Source organism: Ambystoma mexicanum, chromosome 13 (genome assembly GCF_040938575.1).
Source record: "Ambystoma mexicanum isolate Mex_15411 chromosome 13, UKY_AmexF1_1, whole genome shotgun sequence".
In the NCBI taxonomy this organism is placed as follows: Eukaryota; Metazoa; Chordata; class Amphibia; order Caudata; family Ambystomatidae; genus Ambystoma; species Ambystoma mexicanum.
Window position 1 is genome coordinate 40300965 of NC_090938.1, and position 23351 is coordinate 40324315.

The 23351-nt window shown below is 46.9% G+C and overlaps 1 protein-coding gene across 14 annotated transcripts in view; it reads left to right on the forward strand.

Annotated features, from left to right (window-relative positions):
- NFASC (neurofascin) overlaps positions 1 to 23351 on the forward strand; it is a 687691-nt gene that overhangs the window by 478073 nt on the left and 186267 nt on the right. For 10 of the 14 annotated variants that reach the window (XM_069633119.1, XM_069633129.1, XM_069633127.1 and 7 more), the window contains 5 exons: positions 2958 to 3002; positions 8513 to 8614; positions 13735 to 13932; positions 20277 to 20347; positions 22249 to 22471. In XM_069633119.1, coding sequence (XP_069489220.1) covers positions 2958 to 3002; positions 8513 to 8614; positions 13735 to 13932; positions 20277 to 20347; positions 22249 to 22471 — 639 coding nt within the window. The remainder of the gene's footprint in view (positions 1 to 2957; positions 3003 to 8512; positions 8615 to 13734; positions 13933 to 20276; positions 20348 to 22248; positions 22472 to 23351) is intronic. The other 4 variants (XM_069633124.1, XM_069633130.1, XM_069633131.1 and 1 more) reach the window with 1 other exon arrangement.

Sequence of the window (23351 nt, forward strand, 5' to 3'; positions counted from 1 at the left end):
ATATATTCAGCCAACTCGGACATCATTGCCCTAATCGACACAGGCTTTCTTGGTGCCCATATAGTCAGCTGACTCAGACTTAATTGCCCTAATCGACACAGGCTTTCTTGGTGCCCATATATTCAGCCAACTCAGACATCATTGCCCTAATCCACACAGGCTTTCTTGTTGCCCATATAGTCAGTCGACTCAGACATCATTGCCCTAATCCACACAGGCTTTCATGGTGCCCATACATTCAGTTCATTCAGACAGTATTGCCCTAATCGGCACAGGCTTTCTTGGTGCCCATATATTCAGCCGACTCAGACTTCATTGCCCTAATCCACATAGGCTTTCTTGGTGCCCATACATTCAGTCGATTCAGACATCATTGCTCTAATCCATGCATGCTTTCTTGGTGCCCATACATTCAGTCGATTCAGACATCACTGCCCTAAACCCCACAAGCTTTCTTGGTGCCCATATATTCAGTCGACTCAGACTTCATTGCCCCAATCCAGACAGGCTTTCATTGTGCCCATATCTTGCACTTGAAAGCCTCATGGGTCCTGCAGGCCAAGCAGTGGCTGACTTTTACTCTCCCGGCAGTGCTCTGTTGGCTCTGTATGGAGCACCCCATGGATAATGCCAGGTTTCTGATCTTGCACTTGAAAGCCTTGTGTCCTGCAGGGCAAGCAGTGACTGACTTTTACTCTCCTGGTAGTGCTCTGTTGGCTCTGCATGGAGCACCCTAGTGTTAATCCCAGGTTTCTGATCTTGCACATGAAAGCCTCCCTGGGTCCTTCAGGGCAGGCAGTGACTGGCCTTTACTCTCCTGGCAGTTGTGGTAGGTCAGAGGAAGTATTATACGTTCTAGAAAGGTGTTTATTAAAGAATAGGACCAAAGCCTATCTTTCCCTATTCTTTAAGTCATCCCTACCTAGCAAAACTAGCTAAGGTGCATGTCAGTGACTGTCTATAAATGAAACAGTCCACTGTCCGACTCTGTCCTATCTAACCTTACGACTATTTTTAACAGCTCAAAGTGAGAAGGCTGTCTCCCTTCTCCTGAGGTTCGATGAGTTTTATCTCAGCCACTTTTCAGTAGATGACCTTTTCTAGTAATGACTTTTATCAGTTCATACAGTTTCTTTATCATACTTCTAGACTCCTGTTTCTTCCTCTGGCTTTTACTATAAGGATTGATCTTTCTGTTCTTCCCTAAAGGCTTACCTCGTAATTTTCTTCATTATTGACCAGTTCATAGTCCTCATCTCTCCTTTTCTCCTTCTCTTGGTTTATTTCTACAAAGTCCAACTTGTTCTCAGGTTTGCCTGTTCTGGCCTGTTCTTTTAGTTGTCCTAGGCCTTCTTTGGATTTAGCATAATTTGGGTCATTCCAAAAATATATCTTCCTATTCTCTTGATATTGACGTTACAACATTCCTCTTTTTACTAAGACGAGGATGAGGACTCCAATAATTATTCTCATTTACTTTTGTTATATGTTCTCTCTTGACTGTGACGAGTATGAACATGCCAATCACTCTTGTTGGGTCTTCTTTCTCTTGACTGTAACGAGTATGAGCATTCCAGTAATCATTATCTTTCATTCCCCCGGGTCTCCTGTTACCCCTATTACCTTCAGTTTGTTGGGTTAACCTCACCGGGTTTCTCATTTGTTGATGAGCTGCTTCCTTTTTTCTCAGTCGGGCGTCTCATGTTCTCTCATCCGTTTCTTCTTCCTACGTCTTGGAGAGGGTACTGGCCTATATCGAATGGTCTCTGCGTTGTTATCTGGGCCCCTGGTCCACCACAAACCTCCCGTGGTCACGCCTCCAATCTCTGCGTCTTTCTGCTCCTTGGCTTTGGGACGCTGTGCATCCCGCTTTATTTCATCCAGCGTCCTTGCTACCAGCGGTATCACACCTGGTATCTCTCGAATCCTTGCTGCTGCAGGATGCTGTGGGTTTCGCTCTCTGTAGTGGGTGTGTCTTTGTTTGAAGTTTGCAGGCTGCGTTTTCATTTCTCCTTTCTCCTCCTCATTTTGGATTGACGTAGCCGTGGGGCTTCAGCTGCATAAGAATCTCTTCCCTCTTCTCTTTCTCTGGTGGATTCTCTTCTCCTCGGTACGTCCTCTTCCTCGTCCCAGTGGAATGGGAGTTATCAAAGAGGTTTTCTGTTGTAGTTTGGCAGTAACATATATTGGCCGTTTCTTCACAGATCTTGTTATCAGGAAGTCTTAAAGATGGTACTTTGGCAGGTCCTCTACGGAGTTCATCTTGGGAACGGGAGTCCTTATCCTCAAAGGGGGAATCTCCCGGTGAGATCCCACTTGCCTCAACCCCTAAGGAGGGTATTGCAGAGCGGGCTCACCTCCCTAGTGTCGCAGGGGGGGGCTCCCCCTTGGGGAAAAGGGACAAATCCCAGTGATTTATCACAGAGTGCTCTGTGATTCGTCACACCGTGCTCTGTGGGCTCTTCATGGATTACCCCAAGGATAATCCCATGTTTCAGATCTTGCACTTGAAAGCCTCCCTGGGTCCTGCCGGGCGAGAGACAGGTAACATGTCACACCAAAGCAACAATACTAGCCCCCATAGACTGGAGAACTTCAGTCAACCATGAAATATCTCCCACCAACCTTAGTGCACCACCCACTCCCAGAGAGGGGCTATGTCCTCCACCACTGACACATCTACAAATCTCTACCTCTTTTTAAGAGCTGCAACTCTCATGTTCGCCAGCAATTGCTCTTCACCCCAGCATGCAATGCGTCTCAGCCAAGCCTGTTCTGCCAATCCTATTAATCCACCTCTAACTGGCACTAAAACAGATTAATCCTGTTAAAACATGTGGTTATATTTTCGTTTTGTGTGGAGCTGGACTACTTTTAACTCCTGTTTTTATTTATCCTGTGTAAACATTTACTGAATGAACTAACCATTAACCTTTAACCTGTACCTTACCTTGCAGCCATCCCTTCGTCTCCAACTAGTCGCATGACAGCCTTACCCAAAGGTAATCCTTCCAAACTAAACCCATTCTCCTGACCACTTTGACTTCTAGGGGCCCGCTGCCTGCCTGTATAGAGAATGTTAATGAAACCATAGTACCTTGTGTAGTGTTTTTTTGTGAGTGACATCTATAGAGAGTGTAATATTCTGTGCATGTCTTTTGACTGCTGCTCAGACAAGCTGCATCCATAGATTGGAGAGTAGCGCCTGCATAAAGGTATGGTTTGTCTTTTCTAGTATCACCCTCTAGGCTCTGATAGATATATGTGGAATGCCTGAGGTCTCATCCAAGTGTCCACTACCATCCACCATAAACCCGTCTTCACTGCGTGCGTGTTTGTGGAGGCTTGTGTATGTGAGCGTGTGAGCGTGTGTGCGTGCGTGCGTGCGTGCGTGCGTGCGTGTGTGTGTGTGTGTGTGTGTGTACACAGATGCTTGTGTGTGTGTGTTTGTTTGCAGGAAGTTATGGGTGGAAATGTAGAAGTTTTCCTTTCATAGGAAGTCTCCCACATTCCATCTGTTTGGGATGTACCTCCTCCATGGCTAGTTCCAAAAAGCATCTCTAAAAAAAATGTGTCACTTGAAAATCTTTAGAAGTGTCATTTTGTACATTGTGTCCCTTCACACGCTTGCCACGCTCAAATATATATTGCCTACATCTGCAATACCTTGGTCCTGTTTTTTCCTGCCTGCAGGCAAGTATGGAAAGCTTTTTACCGCTCTCGCCTCCATTTCTTTAAGGTGACCTGTCAACTTCGGTTGGTTACTCACAGGGCTAATGTCATTTTTCTCTCTCTCTTATTCCTGATTGGGCGTTACAAACCAAAAGTGGATATTCAGGCTTTAAGAGATGCTTTGGGTGTGCAAACATTTCTGTGTGATGTGACTTCCACCTTCTGAGCACTCCAGCTTCTGTGAAGGGCAGGCGCTGTGGTCAGCGAGGGTTCACCGTTAGATGATATCCAGTAAGGGGTCAATGAGCAGGCAGCAGTCAGCTTTGTGAAGGGGGCACAAGCAGCGGGACTCAAGTAAGGTGGAGAAGCCGCCCACTCATCCACAGAAGAGAATACCTGTGGTTTCCTAGGCGCAGAGTGAACTGCAGTGATCTATTCTACTAAAATCTGCAGTTAATCACAGGTACAGTCTAACATTATATTTTTTCTTCTAAATACTCCATGTCGCCATAGGGTGACCTAGAGAAAATGCCTCACTTCAGGTAAGTACCTATTATAAGTCACTCTGAAGTAGTCCAAGAAGTTTCTAAAGGTTCTTGGATAGGTAACAATAGGACAGTATTCCATATATCTTCTGCAGCGATGGGGAAAAGTTAGCTAAATTCTCCTTCTGCCCCACAGGTGCAGGAGGAGGGCCAGTCTGCCTCAGGGGGTGCTAGAGTGGGTCCACAAGTAGAGTTCCAGCCCAGGGTTCGAGAATCCGAAGGCTTGGAAGAATCGGTTGCAAAGGAGCAGAAGGTATACTTCAGACAATAGAGAACAATGGAAGAGGGGGTCTTCAAAACCACTCTACTCCCAGACCAAAGTGACCCTGAGAATGCGGCCAACTATCAAATCAGGACCAGGGACTGGTTGCAGAGAATTTGGTCCAGGAACAGCAAGTGTGCTAGCGGGTTTGCCTCTTAAGTCTAGGTCAGGCTAGCAGCTTTTGGGACTCAGAGTAGATGGACTCGAACCAAAGGCACAACCAAGGAGACACCTGGAAAGACGACGCAAGAGACAGAAGATAGCAGGCATGAAGACAGCAGACCTGAACCCGAAAGAACTGGCCAACGTTGCAGGTGAACCAAGGGGAGCAGCCATCCAACAAGATACTATCGCACCATGAAGGAAATGGCTAGAGATGATGCATGACAGAGCTGATGCAGAGCAGCAGCAGACCACTCAGGTTTTCATGCCAGGAAAGCCAGTAAGGGCACCATGCCATAGGCAGGTGGTCCAGAAAGATATTACCCGGATACAGCAACTGCGAGTGAGGATGACTCCAGCAAGAACAGCCAGTAAGACCAGCTAGAAGGACGGAAAACATCAAACGAAGAGCCATGGATGGGATTCCAGAAGCAGGGAAGGTGCAGGATAGAAGGGGAAAGGTGCCTGGTCCTAGTCTGCCAGAAACAGGCTATTTAGTGTTCACCATCACCCAACCGTGTTCCAGTAAGAATCGGGAATGAATCTGACAGTGCACAGGATCACTCACTGATATTACATTCACCACACCAATCACACTGCAGGCAGGCAGCCGATCAGGCTAGCCCTAAAAACTGCCACACCCACAGGCACTCTCACACTAGATGTTTATTGGGAAGTTTGGAGGGCTTTAAATAAGTGTCGAATCGCAGGGTTTCGGCACTTCTCCCCAGTGGAGAGCCTTTCCTTGTGAGTCTAGGGAGGTGAGCATGCTACGCAACTTTACCCCTAGGGGTGGCGGTGTGCGGGACTTCACAGGGAGAGACTCCTCTTTTGGGGACAAGGACTCCCATTTCATTGCGGAACTCCCTGAAACCCTTTCTGGTGGGTTGACAATAACATCCAGGCTTCAGAGAAGTCCATCGGAACATGTCACTGTTTCTTATAGTAATATTAGACCCAACATTCAACTTGAAGAAACAACTGATAATAATACTTAGAAGAAGAAGAGAGATGAGCGAGTAATGCTGATCGCTCACTGGTTGGAAGCCAAGTAAACAGTGAGGGTGAGGATGAAGAATGAACAAGGGAGACTGCTTCACAAAAAAGAGAGAAAGTACTTTAATACTCTGCTGGGGAGGACTTGGAAGCCTAATATAAAAATGGAAGGACTACGGAAGAGCTGTGAGACTGGGAAGTTGGAATCAGCGAGGAGATGGAAGCTGCAGAGACCTGGAGATCCTCTGTCGGGAGGGTTTGACCAGTGGGAGTAACGAGGAGGTATGAAGAAAGCAAAAGGCTGAGCCATGCAGGGAAGAAGACCCAGAGACGTGAACCGCTGGTGCGACCTGTAGGAAGTGGACTGTCCAGTCCAAAACAACGCTGAGACCGCTACAGCGTTGGCTCTGCGAAGCCGTGAGGAAGAACAAAATGATTCAGAGTGAACGCAGGCACTGTTCTGACTCAGAGTGTCACCCCGATCCTGGAGAAATACCCGGTGACGCTAGTCAGTGAGAAAGAAGGTAACAGGAGAGGCAGGAGACCCGGGAGGAGATATGGGGACCAAGAGCACACTCAGCCTACTCGTCCCAGTGAATGGACAAATATCCATAAGAGTGAGAATAACTACAGTACTGACTCTACTCGTCCCAGCAAATGGCCAAGTGTCTGTAAGATTGAGAAATACTACAAGACTCGGTCTACTCATCCCAGAGCATGCAAAAGTCTACATAAGAGTGAGAATAACTGTGAGACTCGGTCTACTCATCCCAGAGCATGCAAAAGTCTACATAAGAATGAGAATAACTGTGAGACTCGGTCTACTCATCCCAGAGCATGCAAAAGTCTACATAAGAGTGAGAATAACTGTGAGACTCGGTCTACTCGTCCCAGTGAATGGACCAGTGAGTGTCCATAAGAGTGAGAACAACTCCGGTACTCAGCTTACTCATCCCAGTGAATAGCAAGTATCTATCACAGTGAGAGTAACTCTGGGATTCAGTTTACTCGTCCCACTGAAAGGTCAAATACCCATAAGAAGGAGAATCCCAGTGGAACCTGTCTTACTCATTAAAGCAAGACAGGAACTGAACAAAGGGACACACACAGTTGGTTGGGCTGCTATAATCATCCCAAAGAGAAAGACTGTTTATCAGATCAAGAGAACTTTGATATGAAACGTGGTGTTCACGAGGAAGTACGGAATCAGAGGAATACAGAGAACCAAGGTCAAGTAAAGAGGAATTTCCAAACCCCTAAAGTATGGGGAGAAGGGAACTTTAAAGAGACACTTCAAGAAATCAAAGTATGATGGGATCAAAACCCAAACACCGCGTGGAGAAGGTGTTTATCTAAAAAAGGAAGAGGGGCTCCAGAAAGGTGGAAGAGTCCCAGAGAGGAACTGAACAAGTTAATCCAAGAAGATCTGACAGAGCCAATGGCCGTTCAGATAGCACAGCGAGTTGAGCACTCACTCTGACATCCATGCGTAGCCTGCTGACGCAGGTTCAAATCCCGGCAGGGCCAACTCAGCCTTTCATCCTTGCGAAGTCGATAAATTGAGTACCACGCAGTGGGATAATAACAACTGTTATTGCAGTGCTTAGATACCTGCGGGTTTGTAGCGCTATATCAAAATTAGTTATTATTAAAATCATCTACTAGGGCTGGAAAAGTCTGGCCAGAGAAGGGGAGTCATTCTCCTGGACCTTTTGTTGTTTTCTCTTAGTGGTAGGGCCAGTATAGATTAGCTTTGAGACGGAGGAGAGGCAGTTTATTTTTGGACCTAATGAGCTCCCTAGTTAGTTTTGTTAGGTAGGGAAAACCCATAAAATAGGGATAGAAAGGCTATTTTCTTATATTTTAAATAAATCACTTGTTAAACATGCCAAAAACTGCTCTGTCTCCTTCTACCGCTCCAGCCTACAGCAATTGTAACCACAACCATTGGTGCCTTTGTGACATCCATACTGGACGAGCCTCATCATCCACATCCAAAAGGGCTCGGAGCAGTGCCACTGGGCTACTAAAGTGCTAAACGTGGCTACAACCCTGGTGTATCCAAAACTCAATTGCAGCAAACTACTCTCCACAGCACCTTTTCAGGGTGCTAGAATCACCTTGGTACCAAAACGAGTTACTTAAAATGCACCCCTGCCCTGTAGCTATATGGGCTTCTAAGGGCAACCCATCAGGAAAGGGTAACAGTGGCAGCAGCAGGTGTAAGTGTGTATTATCCCTTTCAAATTCGAAAACAAGTCATGTAATACTTCACTCTCACCACTAGATGTCGACCTATGCAAATCATGTGAATCCAAGCAGATACAAGCAACAGAAAAACAATTACAGTTATGCAATGTTTGTCATATGTATCCAGGTCTGCTTTTGACTTTCAATGTTCCTATTACCTCCCCTCACCACCAGGTTCCTTTATCATTTGATAAGTGCATGCTCAGCAGTTGAGAAGCACTTAACGATTGGATCGCTTCATCCACCATGTGCACAGTGCTTGTATTACAAATATATAAACACATACACACCAATTGTGTCATGCTCCACCGTTGCTTTTATATAGGGGAAACACATGTGGAACAAGCTGCGACGGTTAGGCCATTCTGAAGGGGCAGGCCTGCGTACCAAGGGACGCAGCACACAGAGACACATTCTAAGGTTCTTAAGTGACCACACTCTTTTAGAGATGCTTTGCAGGCCAGCCTGTGGGGTGGAGGGGATTCCCTGCTAGAAGGGAAGATGGAAGAGGAAGGACTAAGAAAGTGGGAATCGCCATGAAGGTGACTCTTCCATAGTTTTGTGTTGATGTGTCCGGGACATTTTATGCACTTTATCAGTACTGCTTTTTTCTTTGGGTTTATAGATAAACCGGATCGTCCAAGGGATTTGGAGCTGACCGACTTAGCAGAGAGAAGTGTGCGACTGACCTGGATCCCAGGGGACGACAATAACAGTCCAATCACAGGTAGGTGTGAACGCCAGCTGAAGATATGGCTCAAATATCAGCCAATCAAAGGTCAGTTATTGTCCTGAGCAAATGTTAGATGGATATGCCACAGCCCTCTGCTCAGGGGGGTAAGAATTTGTATCTGAAAAGTTACACAGGGTGTCTACCAAATATAATGGTTAGTTTTTGTAGCACAGCAGAGCAGTCTTGACATTCCTCAGAAGAGGGGAGAAGGTTAATGGACCAGTACATTTAGGCCTAATAGATCACACAAATGAGAACACTTCACAGGTGGTAAGCTAGAAAGATATGCACTTTATTACATAGTTACAAACAATCCTTAGAAGCTCATATAAGCGTCTTAGGTTTAGGACACAAACCTATTGCAAATCAGTGCATGCATCCAAAATAGCAAAGAGCCATGGTGCAGATCCTTCCCACTCCTACAGATAACGCTGAGCCTGGCAGCGAATCCTGTTCACGATGATGCTACGGGGTGGGAAGTAAAGGGGACCCCCAGAGACCAGTACCGTGTTCAGAAAGCAGTTTGCCGGTACAGCGACCTGCACAGTACTCCCCGCGACCTCTAGTACAGTCATTCCAGTGACCCACAGATAAAGCACAAAGTATAGGAAGCAGCAGAAGAGAAAATAAACAAGGCCGGAGGGGTTACTAGAAGTTAGACCACATGCTTAAAATGCTAGACCTACGCCGTTACAATATACTCTAGAAAAAGGTGGCACCAAAATAACCAATGACAGATAGTGTAACACCAGTACCTTTCTGTGGGCAGGGATGTATTCCTCTTACGCCCCTTGTGAATCAGAGGTGCCAGCTAAAAATCAAGTCTGGTGTAAAACTCTAGGGACCTTAAAGGGATCCCCTAAAAATGTCAGAGTTCAAGTAAGTAACACTTTCAGTCACTTGGAAGGAATCTTTAAAGTTTGTAGATGTTTCTGTAGGAAATAACAGAGCAACGTCTTTCGGCAAACCTGTCGATATGAGTTAAAGCCGCGAAAGTTCCAGTGCTACCCAACATGAGCAGCACAAAAAGCAACCAACTCACAGAAGATTCAAAGGGGGCTCTTTATTGAATTCCAGCTCCAGGTTCGCGACTAGCTGACAAGAGGAAAGAAGCGGGGCAGGATTGGACCAATGCAAAAAATCATAATACATGGGGGGTGAGGGGGCATACTCCTGAATCCAGGGGATTCCTGACAATGATTCCAAGTAATAAAGCAGGACCCCAATTCCTGGGAATTAGTACTCGCGTTGGAAGTCACTGCTAATTCGGTCCAGGAACAGTGGGAGAATCGGATAATGTTACAGGTCTGGAGCGGTGCTCTACTGCCAAGCTGTTTGAACCCTTGACCAACAACGACCCAGACGGTGAAAGGAGGAATTACCCATGTACCCAGGAGACTGATCCACAAGGCAGATGAGCAGCGGTGACAGAGGCCACCAAGAGGATGGAAGAACCTGACCAAGGAGCCAGGGCAGCTCAACGTGGTAGAGTGTACCCAGCCAAGAAATAGGAATCCAGGCAACCCAGGTTAGCTCAAGGCGGAGCTAAGACATAGTGACAGTGACCCGCCAGTCATCCAGGCCACACCCCCTTGAGGGAGGATTCTGCAGGGAGGCACAAACAAAACTGCCATAAAACTGTAAAATAAATGGAATAGCCAGTCCTAGCAACAAGGAGGACTGGTGGGAGCATGAGGAAGGGCACATGAGTGTTTTCCAGTAACTTAAGAGAAATCTGACAGCAATGACCAAGGAGCCATTGTCCAGACACTGTGGCCAGTACGGGTCTAGAGCAGCAGCCACGCATCTTTAGCAATAGTGCTCGAGCAATTCAGGTAAGAAGCTATGAATGAATGGGGCCCCCACTGATAGCACATTCACTCATGGGCTAGTCTAAGTCAGCCCTCCAATCAGACCACAGGATAGCACACAGGGGTTCTTGCTTCCAGCCCATCTAGCTGGCCCTGCTCCACCCAGGGAGGATGCGTAGTGGGCGCGTCTGGGGCAGAAAACTAGGCTAACCTACTTGGAGACTTTAGGTCTGGGCTCAAAGGGATCCCATTTCCAGACAACAGCCATTGTATGCTACCTGGTGGCACCCATAGACAAGGAAAGGCCACAAAACAAAATGGCCAGGAGCGGGACTTAAAAGACATTAGTACCCAAATGGCTACTAATTCTGTAACAATGGCTACAACCATTGACGAAGCCATAACTAAATGCAGCTGCTGCCAGTCTATTCTACAGCACCCTTATAGGTTGCAAGAATCACCCAAAGTCCAATCTTGGGTGCTTAAAAACACCCCTTTCCTGGAAGCCTTTTGAGCTACCAGGGCAGCACAGCAGGAAAAGGTTTGCACTGTCAGTGGGCTTCACTACAAGTCCCCCTGTACACAGAAATAAAGCCGAAAATCAAAAAAACAAGCGGAGAAAAAAACACAGTTTAGGATTCAGAAAAATGTGACAAGAGAACCCTAACAATGGAATGTTGCCGTAACCGCAGCAACTACCATTGACAGTAACAGCCCAATAATAGATTTGTATGAACTCCAAGTGGCAATCGCAGCTAATTGCCATTTTCTTTATTTTTGAATGCTGATAAGTAAGCCCTCGGCCATTAACCCTGAGTGACAATGAGTTCATCACTGATCGATGTGAGCCCTATCAGACAGGAACAGCTGATCACATGCCAGAGTGTGATGCTAGATATCAGAAAAGGGGCACCCCTCCACTTGGCCCTAAAACAACGAGTCTTGAACTATCAAAACAAGAAAACACAAACATTAAGATTGGCTCTGTTCTGGGATTTTTGATTCACATCCAGAAATAACGTGATTATCTATACATATATCAAATTACACTATTCAACCTGGCTCCAGCATTGCACAGTAGCCTCAAAACAAATTCTCCCATTAACAAATCCATGGCCATTTTATGTATGCAGAACATATTTCTATATACATATAAATATGAGTGCCTGGAGACTATGCCAATGGTAACGCTGTGCGGTATAAGACAATTTAGCATAACCTAAATAAAACGACTTCTTTAAGTGTTAATTTTTCACAAAAAATGTATAGTAAGAGTTCACAAAAGTCCATGCTTCAAAAATTACAGATGTTAAAGCGTGATATTCTCTACATGGATATTATCCTTTCAGAATTACATGAACATCGGCAACAAAGATTCCATCCATACAGCATCTTAATTGATTCTCCTACCTATGTTGAGCAAATTGACATATACAACAAAAGAGGATCCATCTCAACACACTGTGTTTCGGCCTATTCCTCAGATACAAAGGTTTTATCTCTGTGACTTTTCCTAGTTTACTTGAAGCCTTCAACAGGACAAGAACCACATTAAAACAAGATCAAGGTTCAGTGACTACAACAAAAAGGGAGAACAAATTGGACTTACTCTTTTAGAGAAAATGTTTATACTAAATCGATGCAAGTGTATATGTTTAATGTGTTTTGGTCGGCATGACTAGTGCCTCACCGTTTGTTTGACAAACTATTTTTAAAAGTGTGATTGCTAATTAACCGTTTTTGCTACGACGTTATTTCCAATCGTATCACTATCAACGAAAGAATGTTTTGTACAAGAATTCCATTTTAATTCAGTACTCTAGCAAGTTAATTAATTTCTAAAATATTATTACCTGACTAATTCACTGCGTCTTTATCATGAAGGCACATTGCTTTGATGAATCACAAGCGAACGGTATAACTTGACGCCTATCATGTACACTCCAAATTGGATCCTTGATACTAGTCAAGGGTGAATTCAAATCAATGCACATTTTACAGAATAACCAAAAGCAGGTCCCGTGGCCCTTCAGACACACTCATTGATGTCACATACATTTTGTAAGAATTGTGCTTTGGATGTTCATTCCAGAGTTGTTGCATATTTCCGACAGAGCAGCCATGTTTTAACTGGACTCCGGGGTAGAGTGCTTAAAGCAGGTCAAAGTGAGCAGCCAAACAGTGTTTAGACACAGGAATCCGAGAGGAAGAAGAGTAACATAACACACGCTAGACTTTGTTGATATGTAGAGCGGTATAGCAGTGGCCAGTGTGGTCTAACAAGACATTGCAATATATATGCATTCGATTGAGGTAAAATCCGTACTGGAGTATGTAGCAAGAGTAAGCTAGGGCCCAAAGCGGAAAGCAGAGACACCATGCACATACACAGCAACAATGTTGTAGCAGGACCTTAACGCAAGGTCTGCATGGAGGAGCAGGCACAAAGTAAGAAAGCAAGGCATGAGAGTTTACACCTAAAGAAAACAGGAACAAGAAAGACTCAGCAAGTAAAAGCGAAATAGCAAAACATCAGGGTTGCAATAACTTGCCGTTCTGGGTTTACAAGGGGTAAAAAGGCAACCAACAGACACTCAAGTAATTTGTCAGCCATGTTCAAGCTATCATGCTTTCACCTTCTGAACATAGCCATTATAGGGTTTGAGGGAGGGAAAGGCTCCCAAGACTAGAATTACGCATTCTCTTCTGTACGAGCTACAAGTTGATTGCAGGCTGCAACCGATTCCAGAATTAATCAAGGTTTTGCATATCAATGCTAAGTTTAGGAGGATAAGAGTGTACAGACCGGGCCTCATAGGTGCTGAGCCACTCTTGTGCTAGAATAGCAAGTTCCTCAGATTGGATCATGTTCAGGATGCTATGGCATTCTCCTCGGAATCGTTCCTAGGGTAGAAGAGATTGGGGCTGTAGCAGCTAGTAAACGTAGTTCCCCATAGTACCTCTTCTACTGGAAGTCCTGTGTCTGCCTTCCCTGTTTATCCTTACACCTGTGTTCGCTTGTGTCTTCTATCTTTCCCCTTAATGTACCTTCTTCCTATTATCCTTTGCCTCTTCGCTTGTGTCTTCTATCTTTCCCCTTAATGTACCTTCTTCCTATGATCCTTTGCCTCTTCGCTTGTGTCTTCTATCTTTCCCCTTAATGTACCTTCTTCCTATGATCCTTTGCCTCTTCGTGCTCTTTCCTTCATCCTGCTTTCTTATTCCCCCATTGATGTGCATACCACTTTCACGTTCTTTATCGCGCTCTATTTTTTATCTCTGTCCCTTCTTTTCCACATGCAGGCTTCATTGTCCAGTTCGAGGAGGACCAGATTCAGGCAGGCACTTGGCACACCCTGGTCACCTTGCCAGGCAACGTGAACTCTGCAGTTCTCCCACTGGCTCCGTATGTCAACTATCAGTTCCGGGTATTGGCGGTGAACGAGGTGGGCAGCAGCCTTCCCAGCCTTCCTTCAGAGCGGTACCAGACCAACGGGGCACGTGAGTACTCTGGCCACACCACAGCTCCTTCTTTATGTGCATACCTTGCCATAGTGACCAGTATTAGCACCCTCCGCAGGTGCGGGAGCCAATCAGGTTGCTCCAAAGACAGAGTGAATCTATTGATGCAAGCCTGGGTTCGGAGTCAACCAAGTGCTCTGTGCACCCGCCCTCCATCAGTGCTACTTTTTACCCTCCTGCCTTGCCTGCCGCACCCAAATCCAGCCCCTCAACACCTCTGGGATCTTCTCTCACTCTGCGTCCTCTGTGGCTTTCTGCTCTTTCTCCTTCCTCCGAACTGCGACCACCACCTCCTCTCCTTCTACACAGTGCAGGGCAAGATGCACCACTTTTAAATCTCCCGCACAGCTCATAATCATCAAAACAACTAGTCTGCGTCTTTAACTTAAGGTTGATCCCGTTCCACATTGACTATTCTCTCCTCTTCCTTGTCCCAGTACCATAGGTATTCTGGGAGTTGAAGTCCATATTATTAAACTTTCCAAGGCACTACTGTTTCAAATGCTTGTTGGAATTGAGTTTGTAATAAACAGGAGTTGTGTGAACATTAATAGGTACACTACTGAGTTCCACTTCACAATACACCATCAGTGGTTCATGAAGATTGGAAGAATCGTGTATTAATGGAGTTACCACTCCTCCTGCCCCAGATATGCGTCTCCAACCACATGATCCTCCCTCAAAATGCCACCCCTACGGTCAGGATCAGGTAGCGGCTGCCTTTCCATGGCCACATGAGAGGAGGCCAATACCAGGGTTTCAGTGATGATTTCACAGGATACTTCACAGTATCCAGAGCTGAATTCGCCATAGCCCAATAGTGTGGCACGAGGAGCTTACCGTCTCTTCGTCCGTGTCCTGCTTGCAAGTTCTGAACGCTTCTCGGGAAAGAGCCGCAGCATAACCGGGCACGTGCCCGATTCCGTCACTTCTTATGACGTTCTGCACTCGGGTAGGCTTCCGCCTCCTGAAGATTTGAGCATGCGCACCAAGACGCTCCCTGCCGTGGGTCCGCATTCGGTCGCACGACTCGGATAAGCCACTATGAGACAGGGCACGAGCTGGGGGCCCTCGTGTGAGTTCAATACTCACGGGTCCGCCTCGTGTCCTCTTCGCTCCATTGGCGTTGTGCTCCCTGCGGCACTGCTCTCGCTCCTAAACCAGCTGCACGCCGAGTGCAAGAAAGACTCTGAGAACGCTACGATAACAGATGGTGGCTGTAAAAGCACTCTAATGAGTCACACAGAATCACACTATGTGAAATAAATATTAGCAACTGTGAAATGCCACCAGATTATGCTTACGTGAAAGGAGCAAGCAAAGGGGTGTACTTAACTCTGTCAAGAGTAGAAAAGGAAGTGGACTAAGGAACCGCCATATGCAGAGGATTGTTGGGTTGTGTAGTACGTTTTTATCATGTTTTTGGTTTTTAAAGAATGGTTTTAAAAATAAAAGATTCAAATCTGTGGAGGAGTAGAATAAAGAAGTTAAAGCATAGTGCTCGCCTCCGGTCTTGACATAGAATTTGTTAGTGGAATTTCACTAAGAGAATCATTTCTTCTTTTAAGGAACTGAAACCATTGGATTTGTGTAAAGACTTAAAACTTATTATAAGAACCTGAAGAGAGGACTGAAAACTTGACTTTGATAAACTATGGAAAACCCACGTTAGACTGATGCAAAGTACTTGGGAGCCACCCAAGTAGCTTTAGCCAGAAGAGGCCTGAGAGCAAAGGCTCCTGCTCTGGCTAATTTTTATGTTACATTTTTCTGAAAGTGGTAGAAACAGACAGAGGTTAGGTTTCAGACCGAGGACTATTTTCATTTGGGCTATTGTTCGAGCACCCTTAATTTAGTTTCTAGGCAGGGAAAATCCCTCATAGCCTAGGAGCAGGTAGGCATTTTCACTTTATTTTTAAATAAACACCCTTGGAATGTTAATCTCTAGTCCGACTCCTTCTTCTGGTTCGTCACAGTCGCCATCCCTTTAAGTGCTAACTGTATCACCTTCATAACCTGTAGACCGTGGACATGTCAATAGACTATGAAAATCTGCCCCATCTAGTAAGGGTTTGCAGACAGGATATTAACATGCAACTGCAACTTCTGTAAATTGAACATATTTCATATGTAAAACTTAAACATAACCCCCCAACCCCAGTTCAAACCTATGGGGCCTTTTCTGAAGCGGGCCCGTGTTATAAATTGGAACTGCAACACAATGGGCCTCATTACGACCCTGGCGGAGTGGGTTTACGCCAGCGTTATTCGCGGCGGACCCGTCCGCCCTACTACGAGTTCCCGTAGCGCCATGGAACGTTTTCCGCCTGGTTTTTCCGGGCGGAGAAATCCATGGCGCTACGGGACCTTGATGTTAATTACGCCACCGTATTTTGCGGTGGCGCAATTAACGCCTTCCCCACTCCCATTATACCCTATCGGGCAAAAATGGGAATGGGGAAGGGTAAAATGGGGGATGGGGATTTACCGCCCCGCCAAGGTCGGCATGGGGCGGAAAATCCGCCATCCTCCATGGCGCTATCGGCAGCTTTCCGCCGTGCTCCGCGGTGCATTTAGCACCGCGATTTCCGCCAGGGTCGTAATGAGGGCCAATGAGCATTAAAAGCATAGGCAATGCTACCCCCTTGTGACTCTTTATCAGAATTACAAATCTTTAAAGATTTTTTTACTTTGGTCTCTCTCTCTCTCTCTCTCTCTCTCTCTCTCTCTCTCTCTCTCTCTCTCTCTCTCCCTCTCTCCCTCCCTCTCTCCCTCCCTCTCTCTCTGTCTCCCTGTCTCCCTCTCTCCCTCTCTCCCTCTCTCTCTCTCTCTCTCGATCTTATCTTGAACCGGAGTCCTTTTAGGTTGCTCTTTATTTTGGGGTTAAAACACCAGAGTGGTGCTCTATTTCTATTTATACATTTATGGCAGCACGCATAGCCCAGAGGTATCTAGGCGTGAGTTACAATACAGGACCGAGGCGGAGAGAATAGGAGAGCGTAGTACAGTAGTTAATTGAAAAGACGGATTTTCAATTTCTTTCTGAACACGGGGTAGGGTGGTTCACTCCGCAAGGTGGGGTTTGGGGGGTTGTCACGGAGGGGGAAGCTGGCGCCTCCAGCTCTTTTGCGGTTGTATCGGGCTATCGTCGTTTGTAGACAGACCACTGTGATCCCATGGGGGCTTGTCTGTTCAGCTTGTCGACAAGGTATGTTGGAGCCTAACTGGCTAAGCACTGCTGGGCGATAGAGAGCGTCCTGAACGTTATCCTCTCCCTGATCGGGAGCCAGTGAACAGATCTCCTCACTTCTGAGATGTGGTTGTGTTTTCACCGGTCCATAGCTGAATAACTAGTAAGTTGTAGTAGTCCAACTTGGACCCAATGAGTGCTTGGGCAATGTTGCTACATTTTTCTGCTGAGAGGAACAGCTTAGTAGCATTGATAAGCTTTGTGGCATGGGCAGATGTTGAAGCAATGTGGTTGACCTCCTGTGACATGTTGAGGGTGGCATCCAGATAGACCCACAAAGTTTGTAGTGCAGAGGCAACAGGGATATTGTGGCCGTCAATGGTGAAGGATTTGAAGGTGTTGTTGAGTTTGGCGAGGCAGGCTGGGGATCCAATGAGCAACAATTCTGTCTTTTGTTGTTCATACACAGACTATATCTGACCATCCATGATTTAATATTTTCTTAAAGGGTATTTACTTTGGCTGTCTCTTTGGGATGGTTGCCAGACAGGGGGGGATAAGAATTTGTGTGTCATCAGCATAATTTGTATATGAAGTGTCAAGGGAGTTGAGGAGGTCAAAAAGAGGCTTTGTGTAGATAGTGTACAAGGTGGGTGAAAGACATGAGCCTTGGGGTACACCACAGGATATGGGTGTTGGGGTGGCTGCTGCGTTGCTGGTGAAGACTCTTGAGGTTCTATTAGAAAGGAAGGAGGCAATCCATTTGGCGGCGGCAGGAGAGAAGCACGCAAGGGGAGTGGGGTGATGGCAAAGTGTCTGATGGTCGACGAGGTCGAAAGCTGGTGACAAGTCAAGAAGGATGGAGAGCATCGTCCAGTTGTTTTTTTAAGAGTGCTGTCTCACTACCATGTCTGGGACGAAGTCTGATTGCCAGGTGCCTAGGGTGTGATGGGATTCCAGGAAGTCTTGTGTCTGGAGGTAGGCCACCCTGTCAATGATTATCTGTAGGAAGGGGACAGTTGTGATAGGGCGGTAGTTGGTGGTGATCGTCAGGTTTGCATGTGTGGGGGGCTTAGCAGGGGGGAAATCCAGAATTCCTTAAGGATGGTTGGCACAGAGCAGGTAGCGAAGGAGGAGTTTGTGATAGCTGCGATTAGTGGGAGTAAAGGATCAGCACAGTCTTTAATGGTAGCCGGGTCCAGGACTGAGATGGGTTGCAATTGGAAGCAGGGAGTATTCAAGTGTGTTCCTAGTTATGGGAGCCATGGTGGTGCTGCTGTTGCGTGGGAGCAATTGGTGTTGATTTTGACTTGGTGCTGCCTGATTTTCCCCATGAAAGTGTCCTGCACGCTGTTGCACCAGGTGTTTTCTTTTGCCACAAGCGATGGGGGTTTCTTGTTCCCTCAGGATGGCGAATAGTTCTTCTGCACTGGATGTGGCTTTGGTTATTCTGTTGTTTTAGTTGGAGGCTTTGGCTGTGTCGCTACTTAGTTTATATTTTGTGGTGATGTTGGAGAATGAGGCTGTGTTTGTCATTGTAGGATCTTTCACCCCATGCAGTTTTGGCTGCTCTTTTTTGGGCGCATAGGTATCGTAGGTCTTTGGTGTACCAAGAATTCAGGTATTTAGTATTTTTTGCTTAACAGGCTTTGAGGGGGGGGCCATGGAGTCAATGGCATTCCCTAAGATGGTGTTGTAGTGTTCTACCAATGCGGCTACGTCTTGGGCAGTGGGCATAGGTGACTGAGCAAAGGGGGGACGTGAGCACTAGTGAGGTTCCGGGTGCTACGTGCAAAATGAGTGGTTTTGGAGGTGGGGCAGGTGGCAGTGTCGATTTTGTGTTGGCTGCTGGGGATGGCGATGGAATACGTGATGATCTGGTATCTGACCACGGGCAAGGGGTGTTGGAGTGGATGGATATGCTACATCCGTGATCCAGCACCCTGTCGAAAGTGCGTGCGTGGGTTGAAGGATACGTTGGGTGCAACCTAGGGCTGATGAGGATTTGGTTAGAGCTAAGGCCACTGTGTCATTCAGGTCGTTGAAGCCAAGGTTAAAGTCCCCCAGGGTGATGCGCTGGGTCGACGGCTTGAGGTAAGAAGATATCAATTGGGAGAGGTTGTCATCAAAGGTGAGGATTGGGCCTGGTGGACGGTAGATGAGGTGGAAGTTGATGCTGATGTTAGGCATGCATGTAAGTTTAGCAGAAGAGAGAGTCTCGCAGTTAGGGAGCTGGGTGGTACTGACATGGTGTAGTGGGAGACTGTCTTTGTAGATGAAGGCTACACCTCCACCTTTTCTGCATGTTCTGTCACTACGTGTGATGGAATAGCCGGTGGGGACTGAAATGGACCGTGCTGGGACAGACGTGGGGTTCAGCCATGTTTCCGTGATGGCTAGGATGTCTGGCTTGTTCAGAGTAATGAGGTGCAGAACATCTGGGGTGTGGCCCCCTAGGGACCTAGCACTGAGCAAGATGCAGTGGATCGGTGCTGTTTCAGTGTTGTTAACGTTAGCCTGGGTGGCTTGTTCCTGTATGGATTGGCAGGCAGATGCAGAAGCAGATGTGGTACAATCAAAGCCCAAGGCTGGCATTCCTTATCCTGATGCAAGGAGGGAGCAAATGAGGGATGGTGGGTGCGCAGGTGCACACTGTCAGGTTGTCGCAGCGTTCTGATCAAGGGTGTGGGACAGAGATGCTGATAGGCACTGCTATACCTCGGCGCTTGGAGTGGAGTTATATTCCCCAAGATGCAGGCGGGAGGTGGTTATGTTATGATATGATAGGCTATTTATAACGCGCTTAATACCCAGAGGTTTCTAAGCGTGGATTCGTGTTGCTTCCAGGGCGAGCACGTTGCCACTGAGCTATCCTCCCGAGACATGTGGCCACCTTAAGCGTGCTAGTGTGGTCAGGTGCTGAGAGTTGCTGCCTGGAGGTGCTGTACCTAGCATCTGTGTAGTCTGCAAGGTTCGGTCTAGTTCAGCAGTGCCGCTCAGTGCAGCGGAATTCTTCTGCACTCACCCAGCCTTCTGGGCACGATGCTCACTGCAGCCTGGATGGCCCTGGTGGATGGGTGGGAGGGCTGAAGTCAGCCGTTCTTCATCTCAAGGCATGTTGCTTGCATTTCAGCTCCAGAAAGAAACCCCACTGGGGTGCAGGGAAAGGGCAGCAAGAAAAACAACATGGAGATCACCTGGACGGTGAGTAATATGGGGGAGCCAGAGGGAGGGGGAAGCGGGGGCATTGGAGATTGTGGTAATTGATGTGGTGTACATTCTTTCTTCTTCCTTCCTTGTTCTTCATTCTTTCTTTCCCACCTTCTTTCTTTGATTATATCTTTCTGTCTTTTTTCTCTTTGCTCTTGTTTCTCTCACTTTCTTGCCTACTTTCAGTACTTTCCTTTCCTGAACACTTTTGGTCTTTCTTGCTTATGGTAATTACCAGTACAGTTTTGAGCACTTGACACAATCTACCAGATTTCCATCACAAGCTCACTTTTGCATGTAGACCAGACATCTGAATAATACAGCGTCAGAAAAGGAAGCATAAGGTGTGCTGTACTGTTCGTCATTGCTTGGCCAGTGTAGCTGAAAGTGCATAGACAGTGCTTGGATTGTTTTGTCCTACATCTTTCCGACTCGGAAATGTGCCCAAAAAACAAACCCAAGATTTAACCCAGAAAAAGCCATGTGCTACTTTATGGCAGAAACTTCTGGCAAAGCGAAGACATGCTCAACCAATACTCATGCACACATGTCACTCTCGCATGTTTGTAACGAAAAAGAAATGACCAAACGTGAATGGTCTGAATCCAAAGAGTCTTTTAAAGGTGCATAAAATGTTGTACTCTAATAAGGCGTATATGTCATAAAGCAAAGACTGCACAGGAAACACAAAGCAGGCACAGTCTGCTATATTAGGAGAATGAAACATCCATTGCACGCCTCATTGGAAACACTTTGTCAAATCTAATTAGTCTTTTTCTCCCCCTTGTTTCTCCCACTACACTGATGCCTTTTTGTCACCCACCTTTGCCAATCAATCCTCATCATCTTTCCTTTCGTGACCCATTCCCTTATCCCTCTATGCTTTGCCATTTTCTTTGTCACTTCTGTTTAACATTGCATTTTCCTGGCACCACATGTTCTTCCTCCATATCTCCTTTGGGTTCTTCCATTCCTCCTCTTTTTCCTCTGTTCTTTAATCCACTCCTGTGTCTATCCTATGTCCCCTTCCATTCAATTTGTCTTCTCTTCTTTAACCCTCTTCCCTAACCTTCCTCTCCTTTTCTATTGCCCTTCTTGATTGTGTGCTTCCCCTTCCCCTCCCTTCTGGCTGCTTCTTGTACCCGTTCCTTTCCCTCCTGGCTTGCATTGCACACTCCATTGTCCTTCCTTCTCTTCTTTGCCTTTCCTGGTCTCTGTCTTCTTGCTCTCTTTCCTCTCTTCTCCCCCCTGACTTGCCTTGCATTGAACCCTCCACCTCTTTCTCCTTTCCCTCCTCTTGCCTCTCCTGACACTCTTCCTCTGTGCCCTTTCTCCGTTTCCTCTCTCTTCCCTCTCTCTCAAACTTCTGACTCCCCCTCCATTGCCATGCACCTCCATCTTTCTCCTGACCTTCCTCCTGCCTCATTTCTCTCTTTCTCTTGCCTCTCTCAATCTGTGTCTTCTTCTGCTTCCTCTCTTCTCCCTGCATCGCCTTGTGTTGCACACTCCTTCCCTTCTCCTTGCCTCTCTGTCTGTGTCCTCTTCTGCTTCCTCTCTTCTCCCTGCATCGCCTTGTGTTGCACACTCCTTCCCTTCTCCTTGCCTCTCTGTCTGTGTCCTCTTCTGCTTCCTCTCTTCTCCCTGCATTGCCTTGTGTTGCAAACTCCTTCCCTTCTCCTTGCCTCTCCTCGTCTGTGTCCTCTTCTGCTTCTTCTCTTCTCCCTGCATGGCCTTGTGTTGCACACTCCTTCCCTTCTCCTTGCCTCTCCCCGTCTGTGTCCTCTTCTGCTTCCTCTCTTCTCCCTGCATTGCCTTATGTTGCACACTCCTTCCCTTCTCCTTGCCTCTCTGTCGGTGTCTCCACTCCCATGGGTTTCTTCCACTTCATGCATAAGCCCTTGAATGCCACTCAGGCCTATGGGCCGAACATGCAGTACATTGTGTATTGGCGGCAGCGGAACACCGGGGAGAGCTGGAACAACGTCACTGTGAGGAGCCCAAAGCACATGGTCTGGAATACGCCCGTCTATGTCCCCTACGACATCAAGGTGCAGGCGAAGAATGACTTCGGGACAGGCCCTGAGCCACAGGTGGTGGTTGGCTATTCTGGGGAAGACTGTGAGTATCCTAGGTGCAAAAGCAGATTGTGAAACTGGACAGAAACCTATGGGGGGCTGTGGGGGTGGGGGGCATGTGTCATGAGCTCTCTCTGTTGCTGTTCCCTGTATTCACAGGTTGCATCACTGTTTCCCTGTGGACAGACTGTCTGCTTCAGCTAATAGGTCGGGTTCACTTGGGGGCCACCAGACACCTGGTGGACCCATGGCCTCCCCTGTTCACATCGACAGTGTTCTCTGGGTGAACCCACACTCACACCGTCAAGTCTCCTGTTTAATTCTGACATAGCATAAGCAGTAGGCCAGGGGATTCCCGTCGCCTGTAAACACTCTCCCCATCACAGGTGAGTGTTGGCATTTAATTTGTCTTGGAGAAGCAATCCCTTTCTGGCCGGGGTAAATAACCTTTGCTTCTGGAATCACTGTATTGCCTGTCTCTGTCTCCTCCAGCGGGGAGCTCATCCTCTCCACCCACAGATTATAATAAATTATAGAATTGAAAGTTATTTTTTACCATAGATGTTTCTGTGTGCGAGGCATGACCACTCCACGGGCCATGCTAAAAACATATGTAGAGGGGATATGGTTAGCCCCACTGCCTGTGATTTACACCCTGAAAAGTCATCTGGCCCTTGCACGCCTCAGTAGTGAACCTGCAGTGGCTGTGAAAGACCTTTTCCACTAAAGAATCTGCTTTTCCACTTGCAAATCTCCTCAGATAAGGTTCTCTAAGAAAGATGATGTAGGGATCAGTTCAGGAAAAATGCACTGAAGGCGTGAGGCATTGGGCGTGCATGTGGAGCGTTGAGCATGCAGTGTGGGTGTGAAGTGAGAGCGTGCGTGCAGTGTGGATGTGAAGTGTTGAGCTTGCAATTTGAGAG